Source organism: Mobula birostris, chromosome 24, assembly GCF_030028105.1.
Source record: "Mobula birostris isolate sMobBir1 chromosome 24, sMobBir1.hap1, whole genome shotgun sequence".
Classification (NCBI taxonomy): Eukaryota; Metazoa; Chordata; class Chondrichthyes; order Myliobatiformes; family Myliobatidae; genus Mobula; species Mobula birostris.
The window spans coordinates 28,552,218-28,566,019 of NC_092393.1; the positions used below are offsets into that span (position 1 = coordinate 28,552,218).

At 42.3% G+C, this 13,802-nt stretch overlaps 1 protein-coding gene across 3 annotated transcripts in view; it reads left to right on the top strand.

The window, feature by feature from the left end:
• LOC140187114 (nuclear distribution protein nudE-like 1) overlaps positions 1-13,802 on the top strand; it is a 53,608-nt gene that overhangs the window by 24,125 nt on the left and 15,681 nt on the right. For all 3 annotated transcript variants that reach the window (XM_072242076.1, XM_072242077.1, XM_072242075.1), the window contains exons 3-4: positions 8,597-8,750; positions 11,024-11,172. In XM_072242076.1, coding sequence (XP_072098177.1) covers positions 8,597-8,750; positions 11,024-11,172 — 303 coding nt within the window. The remainder of the gene's footprint in view (positions 1-8,596; positions 8,751-11,023; positions 11,173-13,802) is intronic.

The following is a 13,802-nucleotide window of genomic DNA, read 5'->3' on the forward strand; positions in this document are numbered from 1 at the left end:
TAGTCGACGTTTCAGGCCGAGACTCTTCGTCAGGACTAACTGAAGGAAGAGTGAGTAAGGGATTTGAAAGTTGGAGGGGGAGGGGGAGATCCAAAATGATAGGAGAAGACAGGAGGGGGAGGGATGGAGCCAAGAGCTGGACAGGTGATAGGCAAAAGGGATACGAGAGGATCATGAGACAGGAGGTCCGGGAAGAAAGACGGGGGGGGTGGGGACCCAGAGGATGGGCAAGGGATATATTAGAGGGACAGAGGGAGAAAAAGGAGAGTGAGAGAAAGAATGTGTGTATAAAAATAAGTAACAGATGGGGTACGAGGGGGAGGTGGGGCATTAGCGGAAGTTAGAGAAGTCGATGTTCATGCCATCAGGTTGGAGGCTACCCAGACGGAATATAAGGTGTTGTTCCTTCAACCTGAGTGTGGCTTCATCTTTACAGTAGAGGACGCCGTGGATAGACATGTCAGAATGGGAATGGGATGTGGAATTAAAATGTGTGGCCACTGGGAGATCCTGCTTTCTCTGGCAGACAGAGCGTAGATGTTCAGCAAAGCGGTCTCCCAGTCTGCATCGGGTCTCGCCAATATATAAAAGGCCACATCGGGAGCACCGGACGCAGTATATCACCCCAGCTGACTCACAGGTGAAGTGTTGCCTCACCTGGAAGGACTGTTTGGGGCCCTGAATGGTGGTAAGGGAGGAAGTGTAAGGGCATGTGTAGCACTTGAACCTAATCAGTTCCCCTCTACCACCACTCTGCTCCGTCTAGCGGAATTAGTCCTTACTCTTAATAATTTCTCCTTTGGCTCCTCCCGCTTCCTCCAAACTAAAGGTGTAGCTATGGGCACCCGTATGGGTCCTAGCTATGCCTGCCTTTTTGTTGGCTTTGTGGAACAATCTATGTTCCGTGCCTATTCTGGTATCTGTCCCCCACTTTTCCTTCGCGACATCGACGACTGCATTGGCGCTGCTTCCTGCATGCCTGCAGAGCTCGTTGACTTTACTAACTTTGCCTCCAACTTTCACCCTGCCCTCAAGTTTATCTGGTCCATTTCCAACACCTCCCTCCCCTTTCTAGATCTTTCTGTCTCTGTCTCTGGAGACAGCTTATCCACTGATGTCTACTATAAGCCTACTGACTCTCACAGCTATCTGTACTATTCCTCTTCTCACCCTGTCTCTTGTAAAAACGCCATCCCTTTCTCGCAATTCCTCCGTCTCCGCTGCATCTGCTCTCAGGATGAGGCTTTTCATTCTAGGACGAGGGAGATGTCTTCCTTTTTTAAAGAGAGGAGCTTCCCTTCCTCCACTATCAACTCTGCTCTTAAACGCATCTCCCCCATTTTACGTACATCTGCTCTCACTCCATCCTCCCACCACCCCACTAGGAATAGGGTTCCCCTGGTCCTCACCTACCACCCCACCAGCCTCCGGGTCCAACATATTATTCTCCGTAACTTCCGCCACCTCCAACGGGATCCCACCACTAAGCACATCTTTCTCCCCCCCCCCCCCCCGCATTCCGCAGGGATCGCTGCCTATGCAACTCCCTTGTCCATTCGTCCCCCCCATCCCTCCCCACTGATCTCCCTCCTGGCACTTATCTGTGTAAGCGGAACAAGTGCTACACATGCCCTTACACTTCCTCCCTTACCATCATTCAGGGCCCCAAACAGTCCTTCCAGGTGAGGCAACACTTCACCTGTGAGTCGGCTGGGGTGATATACTGTGTCCGGTGCTCCCGATGTGGCCTTTTATATATTGGCGAGACCCGACACAGACTGGGAGACCGCTTTGCTGAACATCTACGCTCTGTCCGCCAGAGAAAGCAGGATCTCCCAGTGGCCACACATTTTAATTCCACATCCCATTCCCATTCTGACATGTCTATCCACGGCCTCCTCTACTGTAAAGATGAAGCCACACTCAGGTTGGAGGAACAACACCTTATATTCTGTCTGGGTAGCCTCCAACCTGAAGGCATGAACATCGACTTCTCTAACTTCCGCTAATGCCCCACCTCCCCCTCGTACCCCATCTGTTACTTATTTTTATACACACATTCTTTCTCTCACTCTCCTTTTTCTCCCTCTGTCCCTCTAATATACCCCTTGCCCATCCTCTGGGTCTCTCCCCCCCCCCCCCCGTCTTTCTTCCTGGACCTCCGTCCCATGATCCTCTCGTATCCCTTTTGCCTATCACCTGTCCAGCTCTTGGCTCCATCCCTCCCCCTCCTGTCTTCTCCTATCATTTTGGATCGCCCCCTCCCCCTCCAACTTTCAAATCCCTTACTCACTCTTCCTTCAGTTAGTCCTGACGAAGGGTCTCGGCCTGAAACGTCGACTACACCTCTTCCTAGAGATGCTGCTTGGCCTGCTGCATTCACCAGCAACTTTTATGTGTGTTGCTTGAATTTCCAGCATCTGAAGAATTCCTGTTGATTACATCTGGGAGATCGTTTGTGTCTTCCCTAGTGAAGACAGATCCAAAGTACCTGTTCAGCTCATCTGCCATTTCCTTGTTCCCCATAATAATTTCACCCGTTTCTGTCTTGAAGGGCCCAACTTTGGTCTTAACTAATTTCTTCCTCTTCACGTACCTAAAGGAGCTTTTACTATCCTCCTTTATATTCTTGGCTAGCTTACCTTCGTACCTCATCTTTTCCCCCTGTATTGCCTTTTTAGTTATCTTCTGTTACTCCTTAAAAGTCTTCCAATCCTCTGGCTTCCCACTCATCCTTGCTATGTTATACTTCCTCTCTTTTATTTTTATACTGTCCTTGACTTCCCTTGTCATCCATGGTCACCCCTTACTCCTCTTAGAATCTTTCTTCCTCTTTGGAATGAACTGATCCTGCACCTTCTGTATTATTCCCAGAAATACCTGCCATTGTTGTTCCACTGCCATCCCTGCTAGGGTATCTTTCTAGTTAACTTTGGCCAGCTCCTCCCTCATGTGTCCATAGTCCCCTTTGTTCAACTGCAATACTGACACTTCCGATTTTCCCTTCTCCGTCTCAAATTGTAGATTAAAACTTAGCATATTATGGTCACTACCTCCTAATGGCTCCTTTACCTCGAGTTCCCTTATCAAATCTGGCTCATTACACAACACTAAATCCAGAATTGCCTTCTCCCTGGTGGGCTCTAATACAAGCTGCTCTAAGAATCCATCTCTGAGGCTCTCCACAAACTCCTTTTCTTGGGGTTCAGTACCAACCTGATTTTCCCAGTTTACCCGCATGTTGAAATCCCCCATAACAACCATAGTATTACCTTTGCGACATGCCAATTTTAACTCTTGATTTAACTTGCACCCTATATCCAGGCTACTGTTTGGAGGCCTGTAGATAACTCCCATTAGTGTCTTTTTGCCCTTAGTTTCTATCCATACTAATTCTACATCTCCTGATTCTATGTCCCCCCTCTCAAGTGACTGAATTTAATTCGTCACCAACAGAGCCACCCCACCCCCTCTGCCAACCTGTCTGTCCTTTCGATAGGATGTATATCTCTGAATATTCATTTCCCAGCCCTGGTCCATCATACTTGCCAATTTCCAATTTATTTCTTATACTCCGTGCATTCATAGAGAGTACTTTTAATCCATTTAAAGTAATACTTCTACTCCCCTCACCTTTCACATCGATTCCTATTGCACTTGGCCATACTCTCCGATCCCTTCCTGAGCTTTCTGCCCCGTTAATTCTGTTGTCTTTCTTAACTTTTCTTATTCTTTCTTTCCCTTTAACTCCATTCTTATATTTCCAGTTCGTCCCCTCCTCCCCACTACTTAGTTTAAACACACCCGAGTAGCAGTGGAAAACCTGCCTGCCAGAATGCTGGTCCCCCGTCTGTTAAGATGCAACCCGTCCCTTCTGTACAATTCATCCTTACCCCAAAACAGATCCCAGTGGTCCAAGAATCTAAATCCCTGCCTCCCACACCAGCTCCTCAGCCAAACCTTCAGATCCCCTATCTCCCTGTTCCTTCCCTCACCAGCACAAGGAATGGGAAGCAAACCGGAGATAACCACCCTGGAGGTCCTGCTTTTCAGCATTCTTCCAAGTTCTCTGAAGTCACGCTGCAGAAATTCTTTCCTCTTTCTCCCAATGTCATTTGTGCCGACATGCACCGCCACTTCTGGCTGTTCACCTTCACCCTTGCGGATACCCTGCAATCGGTCTGTGATGTCCTGGATCCTGGCACCAGGGAGGCAACACACCATCCTTAAATCCCGCCTGTTGCCGCAGAAACCCCCTTCACCTCTCACTATGGAGTCTCCTACTACCATGGCTCTGCCTGACTTCTGTCTCCTTAGCTTTGTTTCAGCGCCAACTTTTGACTCGCAGAGCTGTCCGCCCCTCAGACTGGCAATGTCTTCTGTCCCGACAGCTTCCAGGAGGGTGAAACTGTTATCAAGAGGTACATCCCCCGGGCTCTCCTGTACTCCAAGCATCCATCCCTTCCTCATCGTCGCCCCGCTTCTCTCTTCCGGTATCTTCGGTGTAACGATCTTGCTGCAAGTCCTGTCCAGAAAGCGCTCGGCTTCCCCAATGAACCTGAGGTCATCCAGTTGCTTCTCCAGTGCCTCAACACGGTCCTTCAGGAGCTGAAGCTGGACACACTTTCCACATATGTAGCAGCCAGAGGCACCATCAACGTCCCTGACCTCCCACATCATACAAGCAGCACACTGAATCAGTTGACCTGTCATTTCTTCACCACTTCTCACCCTCTCCAACTGTGGCGTAGTCTCCTCCCTCAGCCTCCTTGCCGAAGACTCTTGAGACAAAGACTCGCACTTTTCTCACAAGGCACCTCCCTCGACCAGCCCACTCCCCTAGAACAAACCTTGATTATATTGGTTGATACTTTGACTAATTCGTTTCACTTGTCACATCTCGTCCGACCTTGAACGTTTGTGTTGCTGGATAGTCCCGACCAGTTTTTAAATCAACCGCTCCTTCTCAGCCAATCCCTTCACTCCTTTACTTGTCGCACCTCGTGTGACCTGGAACAGTTTGACCTTGTATCTGTCAAAAGATGTTAATTTTCATTTAATTTGATGGTACAGTTTTGTAAAAGCAGATTTGATGTATCAGCTAAAGGTCTAGGTTTCACTGGGTTATCATCTAGGAGAGAATTAAGATAGTACACTCTTATTCTCAGTATTTGTATTATTTAAACATTAGATTAATTTGATGTATGAGTTTGTAAAATTTTCTGAAAAGTTTAATTGGTATGACTGAATTCTGTATTTCAATTCCTTTTACTCAGTTCCCTAAATTAATACCTTGTGACTTCATATATGATACACTTACATGTGATAACAGTAAGATTGTGCAATTGTTTATTTGTAAAGCTGAAGTTTAGCCGGTGCTGTGGATAGATAATCATAGAAGCATGGTTTGGTATCAATTTTTGACTATATTACTTGGGTTAGTATTGAAAATTTTGTCTCCTTTTTCAGACGTTAATAATGTCAGTGTTATAGTTTAATTTTCCCTTATAAGTGAAATATTTTTAATTGGTTGTTGGTTGGTTGGCATCCATCTGTCTTGAAGGACAGGTGATGGCAGAAAGTATGGAGATCCTGAGATGCGCAATCGTCAGGATCTCCCTCTCGGCCTCACTGGTGTAGTCCAAAGGAAAGCTTATGAAGCAATACATTTGGCAACAGTTTGACCGCAGAAGCTATGGAAGGACGTTCAGTGACATCCAGCCATCTTAGGGGCTCCACTCCAGATTTGTTGTCTGGGTTTGCTCCCGTAGCCTTCACCTCTCCCACGGCTGCCCACAAGGCAGTGGGGCTATTTACCCATAGCTGGGGATCTGGATCACGAGCACCAAGGTGCGTCCACACACTGGTGGGTGTGCATGCTGTGTGTGCAGGGGCCAGTTCTCTTCCCCGTTCTCTGTAGTTCAGCCTGAGTCCGAAAGTTTAGTTTCTGTGTGTCGCCAGTGAGGAGGCAGTACATGAGGCATGCTGTTGGAGAAGCTATGTACTGGCAGGGAGAGACTTGCACGTTCAGCTCTCTGCTCTCCTTTTTGCTAGACTGCTGGCCAGTGGTGGAAGCTGAAAGTGAGAGCGACAAACACTACCCACTAGGCTACCACACTAGACTCATTAGACAACCATTTTAACACTATTTAAATTAATACTGTTACTCAGTGTTTGTAACTAGCTTTAAATTTAAACTTGCAGTGGTTTATTGGCTGAAAAGCATAATAGTATGTGTAGAGAGGGAAGGTGGAATTTGCCTGGGATCAGTGTGTTAGTATGTGGGGTGAGTGGAGTGTTTTTGCGTGTCCCCTAACATTAGGATTTGGGAGGGGCACTGCCTTTGTGTCTTTGAGAACATCCTGAGATTTTCCAAACCAGAAGCCTTGGATAAACCTGAAGATTCGAAGTCTGCTAAGAGCTAGATCAGTGATCGATGATTCACATTCCTACACGAAGTCCAGATACAACGTACAGAAGGCCTTTGTGAGAGTGAAAAGATAATTCTGTGTGAAATTAGAGACACAATTAGCTTCATGACAGCTTTACATGTCATTGCTTCCTAGTAGGCAAAATCTATCAGCATAAATGTCAGTGATATTTCACTCCTGGATGAGCTTAATGCCCTTTACGTACGCTCTGAAAGGGAGAATAATAACACTGCACCATTGCGAATCCCCACATCATCCCATGATCTCGGCCTCAGAAGCTGTTAGAATCATCAGGCTCCAAAGGTGTGTTGACCAACTGACAGAATCGTTCCAGGACATCATCATCCTCTTAGTGCCTTGAACTGTTCAAAAGGAGAGCAATTATATTAGTGCCCATGAAGAACAAGGTTAGCTGCCTCAGCAACTAGCGACTGGTAGCACTCACATCTACCATATTGAAGTGCTTCGAGAGGTTGACTATGGCTAGAATTAGCTTCTGCCTGAGAAAGGACCTGGACCCGCTGCTGTTCGTCTACCACCACAATAGGTCTACAGCAGACACATTCTCACTGGCTCTCCACTGTGCTTTGGAGTATCTAGACAACAGCAAACCATATGTTAGGCTGCTCTTTATTGATTACAGTTCAACCATCATTCCCTCAGTATTAACTACCAAGCTTCTAAAACTGGGCTCTGTACCTCCCTCTGCATCTGGATTTTTGGCTTCCTCATTGGAAAATCTTGTCAGTACAGATCAGTAATCATATCTTTTCGCTGTGTGTCAACATAGACTTACCATAAGGATGTGTGCTTAGCCCACTGCTCTACTTTGTCTATACTTATGACAGTACAGCTAAGCACAGCTCAAAGTCATTTAGAAATTTGCAGATACATCAGCTGGTTGAGCGGTCTCATAACACCAAACTTGAACTCAACATCAACAAGACCAAGGATTTGATAGGGGACTTCAGGAAGGGAAAGATAGGATAATGTGCATCTATCCTCATTGAAATGTCAGCAATGCAAAGGGTGAGCAGCTTCAAGTTCATTGGTGTCAATCTCCAACACTTTGATGCAATCACAAAGAAGGCATGCCATGGCTCAACTTTGTAATATGGCATTACTTCCATATTATCAGACCAGTCCAGATGAAAAGTCTCAACCTGAAACATCAATTGTCCTGTTTCCTTTTCTACCTGATCCGAGTTCCTCGAGTGGTTTGTTTTTTAGCTTCAGGTTCCAGCATCTGCAGATTTTTTTTTTAATGTAACCAGTCTCTGTTGTGTCAGAATTGGCCAGTTCTGATGCAAAGTCTAAACTGCAAGATTAAGTTTCTCTCTCTCTCTCTTTTTCCCAGATGGTATTGGACCTGCTGAACATTTTCAGCAGCAGCAAGTATTCCAGCATATTTGCTTTATTTTGTCTTCACTGCCTTTATTAAATCTCTCTATTTGTGCTTTCTCCAGATGCATCAAATAGGATTAGCAAGCATTAACCAACTTCTTTGAATTGGCATCAACACAGTTTTATTTTATCTGGATTTTGTTGGTCTCCACCCTATTATAGATATTCCCATTCTCCTCACCCCTTCTCTACAATTTCATACATATTCAATCAGAATTGGAAAGCTAGAAGCAAAGTTTTAACTCCCTTTCTGGTTCTATACAGATGCTGCCTGGTCAGCTTGGTGCCTTCAGCAATTTCTGTTTTTTATAATACAGAATGGGAAGGTTGTGTACTGTGGCGAGTGGGTTTGGGGGGAAAGAGGCTGCTGGTTCCTAATACTTACAGAAGTAATGAGTCAAATGAAATAAAATAGTTGGAAATTCTCAGCAGGTTGGGCAGCACCTGTGGATAGAGGAACAGGGTGTCAGGGCTGAAAAGTTAACTTTGTTTCCTTTCACTTTGATTTAAAAAAAAAGTATTCTAATAATAACCCTGCTTGATTCCTTTGCTGCCCCATGTCCATGGTGAATAATGATCAATTATAGCATAATTATTTTTATTGATTAAACCTAAGGTAATTTGAATAGACTAAATTGCATCAATAATGATCTGTTTTTGTGGTTTGATTCATATGAAGTTGTTGGTTATTTATTTATCCTGTCAGTTTATTTTGACCATCCTTTGCTCTTGTATTCTGACCTGTTGAACTTGTGATCCAGTTTTCAGGAAACACGGGAGGAGTTGGAAGAATTCCAAGAAGGAAGCAGGGAACTTGAAGCTGAGTTGGAGGCACAGTTGGAGCAGGCAGAACACAGAAATAAAGATTTAGTATCTGACAACCAAAGACTAAAGCTAGATTTGGAGGTATTAAAGGTAAACTGAATTTCCAAACAGCATTAATATTAAGCTGGTATTTATTTTGTCTTTCACGTGCTGGCTTTTAACATGCAATATTTGGGCAATCTATATGAAGTGTCTCTAAAATTAAATAAATATTTCTATGTCACATACTCAGAATTACTTTGATTTTTGTGTGGCACACCTAACCGTTTAGACAAAGACACTTTAGTACAAAGTTGATAGGTAAATTGGTTACTGTAGGTTGCCTTTAGTGTGTAGATGAGTGGCAGAATTTGGGAATAGTTGATGAATGTGGGGAGAATAAAAATATGAAATAAATGTAGATTAGTCTACAAGTGTGGCTGATGGTCATTGTGGACTCTGAGGGTCAAAGATCTTGTTACCCTGCTGAATTTTTCTCACTCCATGACTGAGAACTGTTACAGGTAGTTCAGTTTACTTTGGTAGATCAGCCCAAACAAATAATTGTGGGGGAAAAAAAAGATATGTTATATACCCTAATTATTCTCACCTTGAATGTCTTTCGCTGGTAGAAGTATTCCAATGCTATCAATATTATATCAGAATTTCCTTGCTGCTTTAAGAACTGCTGAAGCTACCTTTCAACCGTTCAAGAGCATTTATGTTATAGTTTGAAAAATTACATCATAGGTCAGAATTTTAAGTTCCTCTTATTTAGTGCAGGATCTCATTTCACAATGTTTTTAGGTGCTGGTGTAATGTTAGACATTGTTAAAGCTATATGCTCAAATGATTGCTATCAGTGATTAAAACATTCTGCTGTCCTGTTGTATTTTGCAAGTGGAATTGCAATAATATTTTGATACAATATTTGGGGTCAGGTGGGTGTCATGATTTAGCACATCAGACCTATGCTGATTCTTAACAATCTCATAATCTTCCTCTTTCCATTGGTTTTCTAGCCTTCAGATGTTTATCCAATTTTCTTTACCATATGATTCTTTCATAAGTGCTTTCACATTTACGGCCTGCTGAATGAGCTCTGGTTAATTTGCCAATCATCATAAATCTGTGTATTCTACTTTCTGAAGCTTCTGCAACTGGAAATTTTGAATTTCCTTTATCAGAAAGAGTCAGTAACCCCATCTTCTTTAACCTTTGTATATAATTGGTCCTTCCAGTCTTTTTTATGTGCCCTTTGTTCATCTGTATACTTGGGTTTGCATTTTAACAACAGTGGTCAGCTGCTGTCAGCCAGGGTTTTATATGTCATAGGTTTATTTTGTAATTTCTTCAATCAACAAAACCAGTAATCTCATATGCCATCTTAAAATCAGCCTTTTCAACATCATGACTTAAATGATTTCTGTATTTGGGCAGCTCCTTCAACTCCTTTGAACATTATTTAGTTCAAATTATCTTACTTTTTCTTGCAAAAAAATGTTTTACAATTCTGTGCACTGAATTTAACTGCCATATTCCTGTCCATTGTACTACACTCATGTACCTTCTTGAAGTCTTTTACCATAGCTCATTTCTACATTTGAGTTTACTTCATCTGAAAGCTTTAAAATTAACCTTAACTCATGCTCAGATCATTAATATATATTTAAGACCTGTGGTCTTTTACCAAACCCCAGGAGAATATACCTTAAAGATTTCCTCCAGTCTGGGGGGAGAGAAAACACTGTTCCTCTGCTTTTTATCCCGTAGCTAATTTTATATTCCTGCTGCCACTGCAATCCTACAGGCTTTTATTTTACTAGCAATTAATTTCACTTGAATTTTGCTCCAAATGATGAATATATTATTTTTCTCTACTGCTGATCTGTGCAGATTGTCGTGAGATTGCCACTGTACTGGCATAGTCTACTATCAATATATATCAACAAGAAAAGGGTTTATTGCGGTCAGAAAGAGGCAAGCCTGGGCTGAGTCTGAATTCTGGTCCCAGAGGTGAAAAGCCTATATTTTTACCCTCTGTGCCATCTAATCATTTCAGTGAAAGGCAATGTTAGGAAGTAGATCTTTATATTTGCTTGTGCAATTAGATAATTGTTGCAATGAAATAGTTTATCAATTAGAGTTTGAAATTATTTGAATGGTGACCAAGATGATGAATTTGAGATATAGTTCCTGGAATTAATGAAGACCTTGAAGACAATTTCTTTATAAATACCACAATTCCGTAAAATAGTGCAGCAAAGCTATTAAATTTAAATTCCTGCATGGTAATTGGGTACCATGAGATCAAACATTTCACTTTCTTCAAACAATATCAAAATATTACTAATCTAATTTTTTAAATCATTTTAACCATTTAGGAAAAACTAGAACAGCAATATGCACAGAGTTATAAGCAGATATCTATGCTAGAAGATGACTTGGGTCAAACCAGAGGTATCAAAGATCAACTGCATAAATACGTTAGGGAATTGGAGCAAGCAAACGATGATTTAGAAAGAGCCAAAAGGTAAGAATATGTACTCTTAAAGTTTATTTTATGAAAAAGGACTAATTTAATTTATTAATATGTGATATGTGTTCAAAACTCTTTGAATCTCCAAAGTTTTCTGTCTCTGAACTCTTTTTGAAATCAATACAATTAGAGGACAATGATTACTTGAGAATTATTTTAATATTGTTGTTACAAAAATAAAATTACATTTAAATTCATTGCATAAAAAGATATTTGGGTGTGATATTTGTTCATCAGGACGTGGCTGTTGTTATTGAACTTCTGGGTCCATCTTTTTGATGCATACCAAATACTAGATGCCGAATGGAAAGTATTGCAGTAATATTGGTGTTAGTTCCGGGATCTCATTAAGATCATGCTCCATGGTTTATGAACTTAAGCAGTGAAATTAAATTATATGGAAAGAAATGTACACCAATGTAGAAGAAAATGGGTGTATTCACATGAAATTAGATTCAGAGAATGTACATAGAGCATAGAAAGAGATACTTATTCTAAGTGAGATAAAGAAGCGGAATAGGACATTGAAACTAGTTAGAGAAGTTGTTGCTTAGGTTGTTCAAAGTTAATGAATGAATGGCATAAGTGTTGTCTCTTTTGGTCTTGATCTTTGAAGTATAGAGCCAGTGGCACCATTCATTTTCATTAGGCATTGTAGACATTCTTGGTGGCAGTTGCAGTTTAAAGTATTAGAGTTACTCATTAATCATTAATTCGTCTGTCAATTAACCATAGGGTGACACAGCTGCAAAGGAGAAAAGCACTAGTAGGGAACTTTGAAGATTATGTTGACAGATATATCTATTTAATGTCTGATATAAGCTACATTCATTATGTCCTTGCATGTTGCGGTTACTTGTAAACTACATCTTTTATAGGTCTGATTTTCATTTGTCAAGTAACCTTTGTGTCCTTGAAATTTTACTCTTCCAACATTATAAGAATGTTGATGACTCATTAAAAATAAATCTATTGGAACAATTTCCTATCTTTTTGAAAATCCACAACTTTGTTGTTTACTTCACGTAAGCACTAGGAAATCTGCAGATGCTGGAATTTCAAGCAAGACACATCAAAGTTGCTGGTGAACGCAGCAGGCCAGGCAGCATCTCTAGGAAGTGGTACAGTCGACGTTTCGGACCGAGACCCTCAAATCTCTTACTAGCTCTTCTTTCATTTAGTCCTGACGAAGGATGTCGGCCCGAAACGTCGACTGTACCACCTCCTAGAGATGCTGCCTGGCCTGCTGCGTTTACCAGCAACTTTGATGTGTGTTGCTTTCACCAGCAACTTTTATGTTTGTTTATGTGTGTTGGTGTGTTGCGTTCACCAGCAACTTTTATGTTTGTTGTTTACTTTCCATTTTTTGTTAGCTTTTTAGCATAATTTGCATCATTAATAATGGCATTTTAGTAGAAAATACCAGTCCTAAATGGTTTCAGTAAAATAGCAGATTGCAATTAGTACACTAAACCAGTGTATCACCAAAACATGATAGATTTCTCTTTTCACCAAATAATAATGGTGAATATGGAAATTAAACACTTTATGGCCCTTGCTTAGTTTCAGTGTGTTTGTTCTTGTGTTCTGCAGTTTTCAATATATTAAAAAAAAGCACTCTTTAAACTGCTTGAGAGTGGTTCATCTGCTCACAACAACCAAGGCTTGTTCAATAATTTATCTTATCTTGTATAATTTGGACAGCATGATCATTGGATGCATTGCTTTGACCTGCTTAGAATCAGGATGTTTTAAAGAGCTTCCACCCAGAAGAGCCATATGTTCACATATGAACTAAAAAATACAAATTTATGAAGCATTTTAAAATTGAGAGGAAAACTGTAAAGTATACATTTAAAAATGAACTGGCATAGATATCAAGATTATAATGTTAAGAAGATACTCAATTAATAAATTGATTTTTTTTTAGTTAAAACTGGTCACTAGAGAGTATAAAACACTTGAAGTTGCTTGAATGAAACAACCGTCCTCACCTACCACCCCACCAGCCTCCGGGTCCAACATATTATTCTCCATAACTTCCACCACCTCTAACGGGATCCAACCACTAAGCACATCTCCCCCCCCCCCCCCCCCGCGCTTTCCGCAGGGATCGCTCCCTACGCGACTCCCTTGTCCATTCGTTTCCCCCCCCCCCCATCCCTCCCCACTGATCTCTCTCCTGGCACTTATCCGTGTAAGCAGAACAAGTGTTACACATGCCCTTACACTTCCTCCCTTACCACCATTCAGGGCCCCAGACAGTCCTTCCAGGTGAGGCGACACTTCACCTGCGAGTCGGCTGGGGTGATACTGTGTCCGGTGCTCCCGATGTGGCCTCCTATATATTGGCGAGACCCGACACAGACTGGGTGTCTTTGCTGAACGCCTATGTTCTGACACCAGAGAAAGCAGGATCTCCCAGTGGCCACACATTTTAATTCCACATCCCATTCCCATTCTGACATGTCTATCCATGGCCTCCTCTACTGTAAAGATGAAGCCACACTCAGGTTGGAGGAACAACACAGTATATTCCGTGTGGGTAGCCTCCAACCTGATGGCATGAACATTGACTTCTCTAACTACCGCTAATGCCCCACCTCCCCCTTGTACCCCATCTG